This window comes from Oncorhynchus keta, chromosome 22 (genome assembly GCF_023373465.1).
Source record: "Oncorhynchus keta strain PuntledgeMale-10-30-2019 chromosome 22, Oket_V2, whole genome shotgun sequence".
NCBI lineage: Eukaryota > Metazoa > Chordata > Actinopteri > Salmoniformes > Salmonidae > Oncorhynchus > Oncorhynchus keta.
The window spans coordinates 35,043,903-35,062,082 of record NC_068442.1 but is presented as its reverse complement, the minus strand read 5'-3'; the positions used below and the strand labels follow the sequence as shown (position 1 = coordinate 35,062,082).

Sequence of the window (18,180 nt, the reverse complement as noted above, 5' to 3'; positions counted from 1 at the left end):
TTGACTCATAATTGTTACGCTTGGTAAAAAGCTTTGGGGAATAAAAACATTTATATCAAAGAAAGAACTCAAGGTTGAAAGTTCTATAAAATGGTGCATGACTTGACTAAACAGCAGATATTCTGTGGCACTAGAAAGAGTGGCATGGTTTGCACTCAACTACATTGACATAGTAATATGTAGGAAATCTAACCAGTATATTGAAAATAAAAAATGTATGAAATAAAATAGAAAGTGTTTGTGTGAGAGGATTTCTTCTGCACATTAGTGGGTGTATAAATGTGTCAAAAGGTATAGTTTCAGCAATGATCCTACTCAAACCGCACAGCGACCAATGTGAAGGTCAAGGTAAGGCAGGGTGTAATCAGAAGCTGAACTATGTCCCATCAGGGGCTAACCAGAGGTTCACCAGGGGATACTGACAACTAGTGATGCTTATTTACATCAACCCACTGTCTCTCTGTGGCTGCACCATCTCAGAGGTATAGCCGTAAAGGATAGGATCAAATATATCAATATATATATATATATATATCAAAATACATCAAATAAAATGACAGATTTTGAAACCAAATACTATAAATGATCTAGAATTTTGCCCATTTTATTTTAGGCTTAGCAGTTATGACTTGACTTTTCAGCATACTTAACTAGAATATTTCACTCTAGTATAGGCCAGCTTTCAGTTTGCTGATCACTTGGCTCCACCTTATGGACAAATAGAGATACTGTTACGAAAAAATATATTTTATTTAATGTACAGTTCAGTTTTTCCTGTGTTTATATCATATTGTACAACAGCTGCTGAAACTAACACCATAGAAGTGTGAAAATGTGATCAGTGTTATTTTCTGAATGTTTATCAACCAGCCATAATCTACACAGGAATTTATAACCAACAGGTTTTCATGGGCGGGAATTTTGGCTTTCCATGCTCAAATCAACATGCAGAAAATGAGTTAATAGACCAATAGTAACAACGACAGTTCCAAACGTCTCTGCCAATAACAGTTAGTTTTCAGTTTTCCCCTCCCCACTCAGACCACTAACAAACAGTCCTAGCAAACTTCTTCTTGAGAAATAGTTTTTTGCTAAAAAGCAATATTTGCCCATTATAATAGAAATATATTACATTAAGGTACTCAATTGTCACCCAAATGATTTGATATTGATATAAAAACAGCTGCGTTGGGCCTTTAAAATGTGCCCGTGCCAACATAATACCCCAATCTCAAACAAGGATCAGGCCTCGAAACAAAAAATCTTTCACATTGTCATACCTCTCATATTGCAAACATCTGCACACATCTACCCAGTTTGAGGACACTTATTTTGGCCCTAGTGCAGACACTCCATCCATCAACAGCAGGAGTAGGGGTCTGGCTGTGCGTGCTTAATACTGACAGCTTCTGCCTCCTCCTGTTTGTCCAGTACCACCCTCTTCTTAGAATTCCAATTTGACATGTAGAGTGCATAGGCCTACTGAGAGGATCCATATTGTGAGTAGACAGATCTGGTATATTATTGCCATTCTAGTCCCCAGGGGCACAACTTTGGTTTTAGAAGTGCGGGGGACATATTTTTTGTACTTAAAAAAAATCCAGTCAGAAAAACACTCCAAACAGCCTACCCGACCGCTCGTAGGCGTCCGCATGGTCCTAAAGCACACTATTGCCTCATTTTGTATCACAATCCAATGATATAACTCGGGGGGACAAACATGCAATTTCAGAATGGGGGGGCAAGTCCCTCTGTCCCCAGTGAAAGTTGCGCCCGTGCTAGTCCCTGTGAGCGAATGACTGGTCCCAACAGTGAGCTTCTCCTCTGGCTCCCCCTGCTGGCTCAGTGTGTGAAGTATCCCAGCTGGTGCATCTTGTGCAGTAGGTTGTGCATAAGGTCAAAGGTGGTGAAGCTGACCCCCACAGCGATTGGCCCTTTGATCCAGTTCATACTGAGGCCCTTGTAGAGTCCACGCACCCCCCCTTCCTGCACCATGATCGTCTTCATGGTGCCCAGGACGCTGCCGTACTGTTGGCCCGTCACCCCGGCCGTCTGCATGCGTCGCCGAACCATGTCCAGCAGGTAAGAGGCCGACTGGCCGATCAGGCGGTGCACGCACCGAACACCAAACGCTCGTAAGAGTATGGCTGGGACCGCCTAGTTCTCTCTGGAGAGAGGGATGGGAGGAGAGAGAAAGAGAGGGGTCAATTTAAGTGAATCTCAGCCCTTCATTAAAAAGTTGATTATCCAATAAAGATAATTATAATTTTTTTAAAGTCTGTACCTGCATGCAGTTTCTTGAGGGTCTCGTATGTGAAGAAGGTGATTCCTGAGTACGGGATCACTCCCAAGATGGTCGGGCAGAAGCCTCTGTAGAGGGTCTTTATGCCCTCCTCCTGTGTGATGCGCACAAAAATGTGCACGATGGTGCTGTACCTGCAACCGAAACAAGAACGATAAGAGAAAGATATTAACCTATAAGAATATTGATTAGGATAGTAATATGACCTATACTAACTTAAAGTACATGCCTGTTGAACACTGAACAAGTGTGCAAAGGGGAGCCACATGCAGGTAAGTTTTTACATTCAAAGATAGAAAATGACGAGCGTTATCGGAGTGCCCTACATTTGCCTGGGCGTCACCGCCATCCTGGCCCGCACCATGTCCAGGGGATAGGTGAGCATGACCGCCGTGGTGCCAGCCAATGATCCTGCCAGGAAACGTGGAAAAGGAGGCAGGGCTCTGAAAAAGACCAGATGGATTCCATCATGTTACAAAACATCTATGTTTTCTACAATGAATGCGTATCATCGTATTATTAGGAATTGTTACAGTAGAGAAAATGGTTTGTTCTGTTCAAGATCGATCACTGAAGAGTTGCTTTGGAGGCTGATGGAGACCACCAGAGGTCAAATGGTGCTACATTAAACAGTGTGTGTATTTGCGATTCTTTACACCGATGGGTACTCTACTCACTTTCCCTGGAAGCCGTAGTATCTCCCCAGTATTCCCTTGTACTGGTCATGGGAGCAGAACTGGATGGCAGCGTAGGGGATGACTCGCACCATGGTGGCAGAGTTGCCCCTCCACAGGCTGAGGAAGCCATCTTTCATGTACGTACAATATATGAGTCTGAAGGCTTCCTGGGGGCACGCACAGCAACACAATAATGCTACTGAACCTGTAGACTTCCAGTCATTGCGCTAACGCTGGTTAGAGTTCGCCCACGAAACTACCGCTAACTTCCTTCATATTGGACACAGAGACATAAAAATGGTATCCACTAATTCATCTGATCCTGTGTAAGTGGAACAAGGGCTTAAGCGTAGTATCCCTTTAACACTAACTCAACACACCTTGGGGCAAATCCTAACTTTTTCACTTAGTCATGCATTGAAGTCAATGGGAGACTAGGTGAATTGTTTTATTTAAGTAGAAGTTAGGATTCACCCGTATGGCAGCATGCATACTAAACATCAAGTACATCTTTATTTAGTGTAATGAAAGTTATATAGGAGACTTGTAATAGACTCACCTTAGCAGAGAATTTTTGTGAGGACACTAAAGCAGGAGGAAGAAAATAGGTATCAATAATAATAAGCATAATAACTGGTAAAGATACTAACAATCAAATAAGTATTTCCGAAGGGAACCCCTACATTGTATTCCTAATGCATGTTCTTCCAGAGAAATGGACTTACCTTGGAAGATGATCTTGGTTCTGTCCAGGGGGGCTATGACTGTTTTTGCCACAGCACCTGCGAACGCTCCACATAGCAAGGTGTCCAACACTGTCAATCTCTGCACACAGAAAGAAACACTGAGTACTCAACTTCACACAGGACACTAAAGACAAACGCACTTTGAAATGATATCAGTCTAAAACATACTCCATAAATCACACCCTTGCAGTAATGGAGACTCTAACATGGCATTATCACTGGCTGCAGATATAGGCTAAAGGTATCAGATGGAAACACATGTAGGCTTAACGTTTCTTATGTGCCTGGACTGCCAGAGTGTAATCTGAACTGTCTTTCTGCAGATTCCTAACCCACTTTACAGTAGACTTTAGTAAACCTCGCCACCATTTACACATTTCTTCATTTTCATGTTTTATTGTCACATGCAGAAGTACAGTGAAATGCTTAACTTGTGACCTCAACCCAACAGTGCAGTAATCAATATTTACAATTGTAGAACTAATAAAATAAAAATAAAATATATTTATTTTATTTAACTAGGCAAGTCAGTTAAGAACAAATGTCTATTTACAATGATGGCCTACCCCAGTCAAACCCTAACCCAGACGACGCTGGACCAATTGTGCGCCACCCTATGGGACTCCCAATCACAGCCGGTTGTGATACAGCCTGGAATCAAACCAAGGTCTGTAGCGACGCCTCTAGCACTGAGATGCCGTGCCTTAGACCGCTGCGCCACAATATGTTCTTATAGTCATAATACAGAGTAGTAATGCACCATGATGTCATTGTATCTTGTAGGCTAACCTCATGCACAGCACTCCCATTATAACCCAGAAAGAGAATGGCAAATATACACGTGCAAACAGCTTTTCCCTGCCTCTAACTAAAAGGTGGAGAGAAGCCCTCAGCTGGACCTAGATGCTTCAAGAAAAGCAGCTACATCTGAGTATGTGTTGTGTTTATGTATGTATGTGTCAGTCGTCTATATCAGCATTGACGGTGACCCCTGAGCTTAGAGACAGTCAAGGGTCAGGGTGTGTTTGGAGGCTATAAAAGCTAGTTGGAAACAATCAATTCTCTGATACGGTGTGTTTGGGATGCAGGTGGAGACACATATTTTGAGGGCACACTGGGAATTTGCAAGGAGCCCAGCAGCAATGCATAGACTTGACCAACTTCTGTAGTGCTCTTTGTTGCTCTCTTGGGCAATTGAAGAATTTGCAAAACAGTGGTGATGACTAATGTTGCCAGTGGCATTATGTACTACTTAGCAATAAATAAAGATCTAGTCTAGTCCACTTTGGCCACATTACCCATGTGCCAGGATCTCCCATGCTAACCCAAGGTTACTTACTGGCTGTTGTGGTAAACATGTTTGGCAGTCTTCAGCTGTATGGTCCTGACCTGCATGATCCTGCAATAAACAGTTATGTGGTATGTTGACCTGCCTGACTGGAATTAGTTTATTTAACCTTTATTTAACTAGGCAAGTCAGTTAAGATCTAATTCTTATTTACAATGACGGCCTACCAAAAGGCAAAAGGCCTCATGCGGGAATGGAGGCTGGGATTAAAAATATAAATTAAATAAAAGATATAGGACAAAACACACATCATGGCAAGAGAGACAACACTACATAAAGAGAGACCTAAGTATGGCAGCAACACATGACAACACAGCATGGTATCAACACAACATGACAACAACATGGTAGAAACACAACATGGTAGATGCACAAAACAGGGTACAAACATTAATGGGCACAGACAATAGCACAAAGGGCAAGAAGGTAGAGACAACAATACATCACGCAAAGCAGCCACAACTGTCAAATGCAACTCTGCTTCAGGGAAAACCCAGAGGTAGGGGCTGGGGCTGAGGGGGACTCACTTTAGCATGGCTGGAGGGAGGGAGAGACAGCAGCCTGGGGCAGTGCTCTCTGATTGTCCTGCACTGTATGGGCCATGTGTGCCCTTGACCACAACAACCAGTAGGCCTATCTATGACAATCAGTCAGCCAACACCAGACAATCCACTGCAGGAGACATAAAAAGTGAAAACAACAAACACTCCCACTTCAAAGATGAGCTCTGTGTCACCATTATTAAATATGCTGTTAAATACAGTTATTGGAAATGTATCAACTTCTATACTTGCAAAGCATTAGATGTAGCCAAATATAAATATATCATATCATACATTTGACTTGTAAAACAGTACATCGAAATGACCCATTATAATCCATTTATAGCTTCACATTTAAAACATGTACATTTTATATAGCTGAGTTTATTCAACTCTACGATATATACATCTGGATTGAAGATATCCACACGACAGGGATCTAAACTGGAGCTACCTATTTAAGATATGTATTACAAATAAGTAATGTTGGGATTCAGAGTGACATAAGTACTCATTATTATCATAATCAATCAATGCAAGGAAAATGTAAACATTGCTGCACACCGGGCTGAAATTAATGCGCATAACAATTCCCTCACCTTTAATCTGGTTTACTGTGTGTGTGTTTGATGAAGATCTGGCAAATCTTCCAAATGATTTCACATTCAATGGTTAACTCTACTGTCGTCTTCCGTCCACATTTCCTTGATTGTTTGCTGTTGTTGGGTCAATCTCTGTGGTTTTGCAACACCGCCGTCTATTCGTCAGTCTATCACACCGTTGACGAGGTTTTGACTAGATTGACGATTCTCCCAAATTGAGAAAGGCGGTGGTTTAATTTTCGGTGTTGTCTGCCTAAAAAATTATTGGAGTTCTTCTCGCTCACGATATTATTATTATATAACCCCATCCAGCACGTACATGTTTTGGACTACAAATATAGATGATTATGGCACGTACTTGTTTTGGACTACAAGTACCACGGATGTTTTAAAAAACAAAGATCTCGCTTGTAGCCGAAAACACGCGAGGGTGACACAGTGCTCAATGGTTGTTGTTATTGGGAAAATGGCGTCCAACGTAGAGGCCCCGGAATCTTGGTACCTCGCCCTTCTCGGCTTTGCAGAACATTTCCGCACCTCAAGTCCACCCAAAATCCGTCTGTGTGTACATTGTCTTCAAGCTGTTTTCCAGTTTAAACCTCCGCAAAGGGTTGAGGCAAGAACTCATCTTCAACTAGGCTCGGTCCTCTATCATCATACGAAGAACAGCGAGCTCGCGCGGAGCCACTTGGAGAAAGCGGTGAGGAGGGAGAGTTTGAGAAAGCTCGAGGATGGAGTCAGAGATGCGCTCATCGGCGTCTCCTATAGTCAAATGGGGAAAAGTTGTATTGCTAGCTTTATCCTGACCCTTTGATCATTTCATTCATATGTAATTGCATTCAGAATAGTATTTGTTAATTAGCTCGCATGATATTTTAGCCGTCATTCCTATTGCTTCTACTGTAACTTCTACTGTAACGGTAGCTAGCTTCACTGTGTTTTTACAAGTTGCTAACAGTTGATTACTTTGACTAAGTTATGCATCCATAATGTGTATTTTTGCCTCTAACATCTCTTTTTTTTTAGTGGTTCATTTCACAACAAGTATCCTTTTCAATGATATGGTTTCAACCCCAACACAAGCTGGAGACCAACACAGAGCTTAGTCAGTTGGTAGAGTATGGCGCTTGTACCGCCAGGGTTGTGGGTTCGATTTGCGTACGTAAAATGTATGCATGCATGACTGTAAGTCGCATTGGATAAAAGCGTCTGCTAAATGGCGTATAGTATATTACCAACTAGCATTACAATGTGTAATTCTTCAGAACATTTCTCAGATATGTGTTTGCTGCTCCAAGCACATCTCAGTAGTCAAATTACATGTCAAGATTTTGACGCGTTTTGCTAGGTATTATTACAGCAATGTTGGAGTTAGAAACACAAGCATTTCACTGCACCAGTGATAACATTTGCAAATCTGTGTACCCGACCAATACACTTTGATTTGATGAGGTTTCCTTCATGGAATATCTTAGATCCCACAGTTTGAAGATGTTAAATTTGAGGCTGCAAGTCTTTTATCAGAACTCTACTGTCAGCAGGTACCGGTAAATAAAGCTAAAATACATTTGAAATCTTTTGCTGTCTGGAGATCCATTTGAAAATCATTTTTATATGCAAGTGTAAGGTTGAGTCGTTATGACACTGTATGTTCTGTTTTCAGAATCTGGTGGATTCTGCAAAGCCTTTACTGCGAAAGGCAATTCAGATCTCACAGCAGACTCCCTATTGGCACTGCCGCCTGCTGTTTCAACTGGCGGTACGTTGTGTCGTTCTTTATTGTAAATACTGACTGAACAGTTGTATTTTTTTTAACCCTTATTTTACCAGGTAAATTGACTGAGAATACATTCTCATTTACAGCCATGACCTGAGGAATACTTATACGGGAAAGGAGGGGGGGTGAATGGGCCAGATTGGGAATTTAGCCAGGGCACCAAGGTTAACACACCTACTCTTACGGTAGTGCCATGGGATCTTTAGTGACCACAGAGAGTCAGGTCACCCGTTTAATGTCCCATCTGAAAGACGGCACCTTTCTGTTGGATGTTTGATTGGAGACTGATACATTTGAATTTCTCTTCTTTTTTTTTACCCTATCAGCAACTGCACACTCTAGAGAAGGACCTTGTGTCTGCATGTGACCTCCTGGGTGTCGGTGCTGAGTACGCCAGAGTGGTGGGCTCGGAATATACCAGGTACTGTAACCTTGATGCTATGAACCATTTACTTTTTATGTCCACATTGATTCATCATTGAAACAAGAGCGATGTTATTAAACATGCCCTCCAATAGACTTATTTTACATTTTCCTATAACGATAGACTGAATAGGTGATGTATGCTTTCACAGAGCGTTGTTTCTCCTGAGTAAAGGAATGGTAAGTCTCAAATTCTTTGTTATAAAAATGCATGATTTTTAGTGGCTGTCTTTTGCATTTAATAAGGGTAAACGGATATCTTGAGTATGTTATGCACTTAAAGGGATACTTCAGGATTTTGGCAATGAGGCCCATTATCTATTACCCCAGAGTCAGTTGAACTTGTGGTTACAATTTTAATGTCTCTGCATCCAGAATGAAGGAAGTCAGAGGTAGTTTCCCAATATACCATATACTTCCTTCCCGTCTTTGCGCTAGCACTAGTTGGACATTTCCTTCAAACTGCACATAGAAGCATAACAATGGTATCCACGATTTCATCTGACTCTAGGGAGGGTCACATTGCCAAAATCACAAAGTATCCCTTTTAAAGGATGTAAATAAAAAATACTTTTGCACTGGATTGTCTTTACCATAAGGTGTTTTTTTGTCCTGTGTATCAGCTCCTACTGATGGAGAGGAAGCTGGGAGAGGTGCACCCTCTGCTCACTCTGTGTGGGACCATCGTGGAGAACTGGCAGGGAAACCCCATCCAGAAAGAGTCTCTCAGGGTCTTCTTTCTGGTGCTGCAGGTCACACACTACCTGGACGCTGGACAGGTAAGGACTCCTCTTGGCCAAGACCAGGGTGCACAACGCTTGTCAAGGACAGTGAATTAAGGACACCTATGACAACATAGGTGCACCCCTGTTCAAAAATAAATACTTTCCCTCTAGTTTGTATCGTAATTGTTAAGTAGTTGCATTGATAGTGACCCACCCCTTCCTTACGTTGTGTGCTGCAGGTGAAGAGTGTGAAGCCCTGTCTGAAGCAGCTGCAGCAGTGCATCCAGACTATCTCTACACTCCACGACGATGAGATCCTGCCCAGTAACCCGGCTGACCTCTTCCACTGGCTGCCCAAAGAGCACATGTGTGTTCTCGTCTACCTGGTGAGCCCAATCTCTTCCACATTCACCTGATGCCTGAGGACTGATTCTGCCCTAGATACTTGTGCAGATCTGAAATGATTAGATGGCTATATTGTGGTAATATCAACATGTTACATGGTAATAACTAGGGCAGGAATGATCCCAGTATCCCAATGGTAAACAAAACACAATGTGGATTTAAAGTCTTTACTAATCTTGTAAACAAACATCATCATGTTTTCATCCAGAGTAAAATGTATTTATTTTCCAAGCTATTGCACAAAATATTCTACATACAGCAGGTTCTTAAAGGTCTGCTTCAGAGTATTGCAATACTGGTATTGTCACAGCCTTAGTAATAACCAGGGTTGGGTAGGTTACTTACTAAATGTAATCCGTTAGTTACTCATTACCTGTCCAAAATTGTAGCCCGTAACGTAACTTTTGGATTACCCAAACTCTAATGTAATCTGATAACTTGCCCCTTAAGAGGCATTAGAAGAAGACAAAAAGGATCCATCAAACGCATTTGGTGTGTCATCATAGAGGTCAGACTCGCTCAGGTGGAACAAACCTTTTTCAATGCTGAATTTGTCATTGAGAAAACAGAAAGTAATCCATGAGGTAATCATCTATTTTTTTACAAAAGTATCTGTAATCTGATTACAATATTTTTGCTGGTAATGGATTACAAATGATTATATATATATTTTTAAAATCAGATTACATAGCTGATTACATATAATCAGATATTCCCCAACCCTGGTAATAACCCTGTTCTCTATATTTTCCAGGTGACTGTCATGCACTCCATGCAAGCAGGGTATTTGGAGAAGGCACAGAAATACACAGACAAAGCACTCATGCAGCTTGAGAAACTAAAAAGTATGTGATTTGAAGCACACTTATCTCACCTCTGTTTAACACTCACTGTTGTCTAAAATGTATTCTTGACTCCCCTCTATTTCAGTGCTAGACAGCAGTCCCATCCTCTCCACTTTCCAGGTCATTCTGTTGGAGCACATCATCATGTGTCGGCTCGTCACTGGTCACAAGGCCACCGCATTACAAGAGGTAGTATAGAACCAACTGTTGACCCATTTTTATTTCTGTTCAACTTTACTCATTCGTTCTGAAATGAAACATTGTGTGAAGTAGTGGAATGTTAAAAGTTTAATCAAAATAGCTACAGAACTATATGACAGGCATTTTTGTGACCATTGATAGTTGAGATAGGATAGAGATTAGGAGCACCATGTAATTTATGAGGATGATTACTTTTTCTCCCCATATCCCAGATCTCCCAGGTCTGCCAACTGTGCCAACAGTCCCCCAGGTTATTCACCAATCACGCTGCCCAGCTTCACACTCTACTAGTGAGTATTTTAAACCTTCACCCATAAGACATACCCTCAATTCACTGCCTTGAATTACAGTTACCACCCCACTTCTGTAACTGGGACTACTGTATCTCTAAAACACTTAACTGTATATGCTGTTCCATTTCTCAGGGCCTGTATTGCATATCTGTCAACTGTATGGACAATGCAGAGGCACAGTTCACCGCCGCTTTGCGGGTAAGTGACGTAAGTCGTAACGCTAAGCTTATTATACGGGTTTATGTCTGCATGTGTTTAATATGTTTTACATTGTCACATTTGTGATGGTGAGTAAATCTGTGTGTTTTCTTTCCAGCTAACCACACACCAGGAGCTGTGGGCGTTCATTGTAACAAACCTGGCCAGCGTCTACATCAGGGAAGGAAACAGACACCAGGAGGTTGGTAGACACACACACACACACACTAGTCATTTCTACTCTAAATAAATGATTGTCTACTGTATTAACTTTGTTCTTTCTTTTAAAGCTCTACAGTCTCCTTGAGAGGATAAACCCTGATCACAACTTTCCTGTGAGGTGTGTAAGCGTGTATTGCATAACAGAGATTTTAATGGTTACTCAATCTTTCTCATCAGAGCCAAATGCATTATTTTTTAAGATTACGTGTGCAGCCTGTTGGTGAGAAGGTGTATTGACTTCGAGTTGACTGATGTGTGTCTGTGTTGCAGCTCTCACTGTCTCCGCGCTGCAGCCTTCTACATCCGAGGACTCTTGTCCTTTTTTCAAGGACGTTACAACGAGGCCAAGTAAGTCTCCCCCAACTATTTTACTGAGAAGTGTCCCATAAGTTCCTCAAACTTTCAGTGGGAATTGGGAAATAATCATTTCGTGATGATATTCTTATTGCAGACGGTTCCTTAGAGAAACTTTGAAGATGTCCAACGCGGAGGACCTGAATAGACTGACAGCTTGCTCACTTGTTCTGCTAGGCCATATATTCTATGTACTGGGAAACCACAGGGTAAGATCACTCCACAATGGTCACAAATGGATCTTTTGCCAGAAACGTCTACTCTGCCCCTGTTGGTTTATTTATTGGTATATTCGGATCCCCATGAGCCTTTGCTGAAGCAGCAGCTATTCTTCCCGGGGTCCACAAGTAACAAGACACTGATAGACAAGGAAACAAGGTCACACAAATTTAAAATACAACGATATACTAAAAATATAAACATAATAGTACAAACAATAGAACAACACAAAATGTGTGCCTGTGTCCCATATACAAATTAACTTTTTTTGTCCATGCCATACTGTTTATACATTTTATTCAACGTGTTTGCGGCAAAATATTTAGCTTCGGTAGGTTGCATAACAATATGTTGTTGTTTTTCTCCAGGAGAGCAACAACATGGTGGTTCCAGCGATGCAGCTGGCCAGCAAGATCCCTGACATGTCTGTCCAGCTGTGGTCCTCGGCCCTTTTAAAAGGTACGCCCACACCTGCACATTTTCTTTCTTTGGTTTGAGCTTCATTGCCCCCTACTAGGCTTAAAGTATTTGAGGTAGGTTTCCTTGACCACATTGTTTTTGTCTTGTCTGTAGATCTGAATAAGGCCCTGGGAAACACCATAGATGCCCATGAAGCAGCTCAGATGCACCAGAACTTCTCGCAGCAGCTTCTCCAAGACCACATCGCTGCCTGCAGCCTCCCCGAACACAACCTCATCAGCGTACGTATCAACTTATCCATGTTAACTTTTTATCTTTCATTATTACTGCCATCAAAGTTGTGGTTTGTAGATCGATGATGTAGCTTGTTTCGCTGTGTTTTTCTGTCTGTCCTTTTGTATTCTCTATCCGTCTGTCTGGCTCAGATGGGTAATTAACAAATCTGTCTCTCTCTTCTCTGTGACAGTGGACGGACGGCCCACCACCTGGGCAGTTTCAAGCCCAGAACGGCCCAACATCCAGCCTGGCCAGCCTGCTATGAGCACCAGGCTCGTAACACAAGGGCTGCCTTCCTTCTGGCCTCAAAGATGTCTAGAATGGAACCATAGGTTCTTTCTGTCTTAGGAAAATTTGAGGGGGAGTGTGAACATTGTAGCAGTTATATGAATAATGTATTAATGTTTTTTTTTCAGCTTTTCTTTGTATGAATGCAATTTCTCCTCATGCATGGAAGTTCCTGATATTGATTTACTCTACACGTGTTGCTAACCATCTACTGAAGATTTTCACAGCTTCATTGTTTTGTACCATCCCATCCTCATGAATTAGTGTAGGTACAATTGGCATCACTTCTCATGTATTGAACCAGTAACATGTTTTGTTTCATGCTAAGTTTGGACATGGTCTGAATGTTAAATGGGTAGTGTTGTTGAGCTCAAGGGTTTGAATTTCTTGCTGAAAGACTGCAAGCGAGAATAGCGAAATAATTGAATGTACAAGTGCAGTTACTTAATGGAACAGCAGGTGTCTCTGTTGAGTTTTTCTTTGAAAAACCTGCTTTGAGAGATTTTGTAATATTTGGCCTGTCATAGATTAGCAAGATGCATCACAAACTCATCTGTTTTCTGTACATATGAACTATAGTTAATTTAAGTTCCATAGATCATGAAGTTGGACATTTTATGAACATACAAGGAACCTCAGATGAAAAAAATCTATGCTACCTTTTGTAATATTAGAATTTGTCTTTATAGTTCTAGTTAAGGGTTTTCTTGACAATACATTATATCGATATGCCACATACGAAACCTTTATTGTACAGTGACATTTTATAAGGTAAATTTAGTCAAGTGTGTAATGAATTTTAAACTCTCCGATGTAGTACTCCAACTAAATGCTTTTTAAAGTATTTATGTCGATCTTAATGAGCAGACACCTCAGAAGCTTGAGTACTTGCCATATTCTATTCAATGCCTATACTTTTATTGCTTGTTTTAATAATTCTTATGAGAAAAGTCAGAATAAACATGGTATTTGCAACCATCATTTTGCATTGTTTGAGAATGATTGTCAGTGGGGTAATCTTAGCTATCTTTAATTCATCATGACATTTCTGACAAATGTACTGAAAATAAAACATGCATACAAGTAGCATATAATGATTTCATACCATGATAACTATTTATGAAAGATATTTATGTCCACATGATCTATAGATGAGAATGCAATTCACTGAGTTAATTTAATTCTAAATGATTGAGCCCCAACTCCCTGCATAACGCCGTGCTGTGTGTGCATCAAGACTAAAGTGAAACTGGGCAAACGGGAGCAATGAAAAGAATAATCAGAAAAGGGCATGTGCCTGGCAGATGCTTCATTCAATAATAGGTTTTCACTTTGCACCATTCCATGTATTCTCAAATTATTTTTGTAATCATATATAGAACAAACATTTTTGCAACCACTTCAAAGGCTGCGTTTACACAAGCAGCCCAATTCTAATATTTTTTCCACTAATTGGTTATTTGACCAATCACATCAGAGCTTTTCACATCGACACTTTTTCAGAGCTGATCTGACTGGTCAAAAAACAGTTTGTGTAAACGCAGGCATAGTAAACACAAATCCGGGACACTCAAATTAGTATATGTTATGTTTGGAATGGTATTTTTTTATTTGTGTATGTCCATCATCAATTTGTATAATATGCTACAAATTTTCAATATGAATTATATGTTAAGTATTCGCTGGTAAGAATCATTCTCAGTGTGAGTAAAGATGCTACAACATAGATGCCTCTGTTTCATGTGATGTTGCTGCATTAGGAATCTGATGAGAAGCAGACAGCGAAGTCTGTCTCTATCATTGAGGATCAGTGAAGGCTGCTGAGGGGAGAACGGAACAGAGCAAATGGAATAGCATCAAACACCTGGAAACCATGTGTTTGATATATTTGATACCATTCCACTGATTCACTCCAATCATTACCATGAGCCTTTTCTCCCCATTTAAGGTGCCACCAACTTCCTGTGTTGAGGATATGCAGGAGAAGTCTGTCTCTGTTGTTAAGGATGTGCAGGAGGTCTGTCTCTTATCTTTGAGGATGTGCAGGAGGTCTGTCTCTATCTTTGAGGATGTGCAGGAGAATTCTGTCTCTATCCTTGAGATAGAGCAATAGAAGTCTGTCTCTATTGTTGAGGAAGTCCAGGACGTCCAGGAGAAATTCTACAAATGCTCTGCCATCTTTGGTTCAACCAGCCACGGTGTGGAGAACAGTTCCATTGAGGAAGTCAAGGACCCTAGTCCCCTCCATCCTGAGGACACTGGTAAGAATCATGATACTGTTATTCTTAATGTGAGTCAAATATGCTCTAAGAGTGGTCACATACTAAAATTAGATACCTCTGTGTGATGCTGCTTCCCCAGAATGAGGGGCAGAGAAAGGAGTCTACCACTATTGTTGAGGAGAGGCAGGAGAAGTCTGCCTCATCTATTGTTCAGGAGGTCCAGGAACAGGCTGCCTCTTCCACATTATCTGCCTTTACCAGCAAGAACAAGTCTGCTGAGGTAGGGAACAAGTCATCTTTATCCCTTGCAACACGTCCATCCCATGGGGAGGATTCAGAGTTGGCTGCACAGAGGGAGGTTCTGAAGAAGGAAAGGGCAGCTAAAGCTGTTCTACAGGCTTCACTGGAAGAGGAGCAACACACAGCTCTGGCTGAGGGACAACAAAATTGCATCAGACTTTAAAACGGAGCTGAGCAAGATCAAGAAGCTTGAGGCTGAGGAGCTGGAGCTGATGAGCCAATCAGGAACAGAGCAAAACCAAGGATAATCTCTGACCAACTGGCCTCAGCTGGCAGAGGAGCAGGGCAGGAGCAAACAGCTATGGTGAAAGACCTATAAGAGTTGAAGTCTGCTACATCTGCAGATAAAGCTCAAAGTGACCAGCTAAGAGAGAGAGAGAGGGATCTCTGAAAAGTGAGATCTGAGCTCCCAAGGGCAGGACCTGAGGGCTCAAGTAAAGGCCGTCCTTCAGGTAAATGCAAAAATGAGTCTAAGCACCATCAAAATGACCTCTGAACTATCAAAGGAAAAGATCAGAAGACAGAAGCTCCAGGCTGACCTCGAGGCGACCAAGCATTAGAGTGTGCTGGAGGAGCTTTATGAGACCAGAGCAGTCAGCAGTGACCTGGAGGAGGCTGTGGCCTCGGAGATTGTCAAGGCTGAGAAATTCCATGAGAAGAGTCCAGCCCTGGAAAAGAGCAAGCAAGAACAGAGGGACCTAACTTCCAGCCTGCAGACCGAATGCAGTCGATGCCACTGCCTGGTTGTGGAAGGTGAGGCCATGGTCAAAGACCTGAAGTCAGCTTTGGACACAGCAAAAGTCTACAGTGTCCAGCTGAGTGAGAGACTCCAGACAGAGAGCTCAGCATATGAGGCTCTGAAGTCACAGCACCAAGCACTTATGTGGCAGCACCAAGGGTTAGAGGGTGAGCATCAGGAACTCCTCTGGGATCATCACAGCCTCCTCGCTGAATGCTAGGAGCTGATCTCCGAGCAGAAAACAATGGTCTCTAAACATCAAACCCTCCTAGTACAGCATCACAGCCTCAAATCTAAGTTCCAGGACATTGAGGCAGACTACCAGGGCCTCCAGAACAAACTTCAGACTCTGACCAGTTAGTACAGGGCCTTGCAGACAAATAACAAAGCCTTGAAGTCCATGTGCAAGAGCCTTTACTCTGACCACCAATTTCGGATCTTCGAACACAATTCTGTCCTCTCACAGTAACAGCCCCTCGGATCAGAGGTTCAGGAGCAGCAACAGGAGCACTGCAGGGTGGCTGCAGCCCTCTCAGAGGACTACCAGAACCTGGAGAACGTGCTACAGACAGCTGACAGAGTGCTGAGCCAAATAAATAACAGTGACATTGGTTTACAAGGATACTATGGGAGGATGCTGGGAGTGCTAAAAAGTATTATTGCCCCACTAAGGAAGAGGAGGAAACGCAGGCCGGGTCTAGGGCAGAGACATCTTTGTTCCAGGGTACTCTGCAGCTGCTGGACCACAAAGAGAATAACAAAGAAAGAGGCAGCCAAAGATATATGACCACTCACACTACTTGTACCAAAGACACTGGGCCAAAGGAACCCGAACTGTTTGGCCCCACTGAGGAACAGGAGGAAAGAATGCCAGGAAGAAGCACAAGTTGTCCTGGCTGAAGTCTACTCGGTGGCTGCTGGAACACAAATATAACAACAAAGAGAGAAGCATCCAAACAGATATGACCACCCGCAATAATTTATTTTAATTTAAGGATTGTTGTGGTTAACAGTGTGGTTTACTTTGTATGGATGGTATTTTCCTTATGCATTGAGTTTACTAATATGAATCCACTACAAATAATACAATTGCTGCTGCTAGCCAATTCCTGAGGATTTTCACAACTAGTCATCATTTTGTAGCACAACTTTTGAATTCAATAGTAATATAAGATTTGAATTTATTGTCCACCAAGTGCAGTTATTTCATGGACCATCAGGGCCCCCATTTGAGCTGTGTTTTGATAAACCTGATTTGAGACAGTGAATTTCAGTAGCATTTGGCCCTGTCATAAAAACCCATCTGCCTTTTTGAATACACATCTCAAACATTTTTTTCATTACCACAGTTGAAAACAACAAATATATGGACACAAAGTTTGAGTGCTTCCCATATTCTATTCAATGCATGTGTTTTTAAATGATTACACCGTTTTTCAATTATTTTTTTGATAGCAGTCTGAATAAACATGGTATTTGCAACCAAAGTGTTATGGAATGTTTGTCAGTAAGTGTACTTAGTGTTTATTAGAAGTGAGTTCTATATTGAGTTCATCATGACTTTTCCCACTACTGTGTTCCCATTGGGCACACACTGGTTGAATTAATGTTGTTTCCTCGCCATTTCAATGAAATTACGTTGAACCAACGTGGGTGGAGTAGACGTTGAATTGACGTCTGTGCTCAGTGGGTTGTGATAAATATGCAGTACTTTTATATAGCCTACATACATTGATATTATAGAGATACATTGACTTAACTCCTTATTCACACAGTAGTCATCTATATTCATATTGTACTGTGCAGTTACTTAGGAATAATTTCCTGTATAGTTATCATTACATCACTTTCACAATATAAATTGTCCCCAACTAACTACATAGTACAATACAAGGGCCCATAAAGACAAGACATCATGTATCTTGTGGGTCCAACATGAGATTCAGAGTTGAGTTATTTGGGGGAGAGTATCATTCAGGCACAGGACAGAGGAGGATACCTTGTAAAACTACTCTTTCCCTTTGACTGCTGCGTCTGATTTGTCGATCTCGTTTAA

The 18,180-nt window shown here is 41.7% G+C and overlaps 1 protein-coding gene and 1 pseudogene across 4 annotated transcripts; one reads left to right on the top strand and one right to left on the bottom strand.

Moving 5' to 3' along the window:
• Positions 1–903: 903 nt before the first annotated feature.
• On the bottom strand, positions 904–5,955 carry LOC118372708 (mitochondrial coenzyme A transporter SLC25A42-like; annotated as a pseudogene).
• Positions 5,956–6,406: 451 nt separating this feature from the next.
• On the top strand, positions 6,407–13,844 carry LOC118372705 (MAU2 chromatid cohesion factor homolog). Of its 4 annotated transcripts, none has more exons than XM_035758663.2 (19): positions 6,407–6,917; positions 7,244–7,261; positions 7,693–7,758; positions 7,881–7,976; positions 8,321–8,415; positions 8,570–8,597; positions 9,041–9,196; positions 9,382–9,528; positions 10,302–10,392; positions 10,478–10,581; positions 10,806–10,883; positions 11,019–11,093; positions 11,203–11,286; positions 11,375–11,424; positions 11,577–11,654; positions 11,758–11,869; positions 12,248–12,338; positions 12,453–12,580; positions 12,766–13,844. In XM_035758663.2, the coding sequence occupies exons 1-19, from the start codon at positions 6,537–6,539 to the stop codon at positions 12,838–12,840; spliced, it is 1,953 nt and encodes a 650-aa protein (XP_035614556.1). In that variant the 5' UTR covers positions 6,407–6,536; the 3' UTR covers positions 12,841–13,844. The 4 variants fall into 4 exon arrangements, with proteins under 4 accessions (XP_035614556.1, XP_035614555.1, XP_035614558.1 ...); XM_035758662.2 differs by having other exon boundaries at positions 7,693–7,764; XM_035758665.2 differs by having other exon boundaries at positions 6,408–6,917; positions 11,019–11,084.
• Positions 13,845–18,180: the final 4,336 nt, after the last annotated feature.

Coding starts and splice junctions, on each gene's coding strand:
- LOC118372705 (XM_035758662.2), top strand. CDS start 6,537: ATGTTTTGGACTACAAATATAGATGATTATGGCACGTACTTGTTTTGG. Junction 7,977..8,320: donor GCCTGCTGTTTCAACTGGCG/GTACGTTGTGTC, acceptor TTACCCTATCAG/CAACTGCACACTCTAGAGAA. Junction 12,339..12,452: donor GTCCTCGGCCCTTTTAAAAG/GTACGCCCACAC, acceptor TCTTGTCTGTAG/ATCTGAATAAGGCCCTGGGA.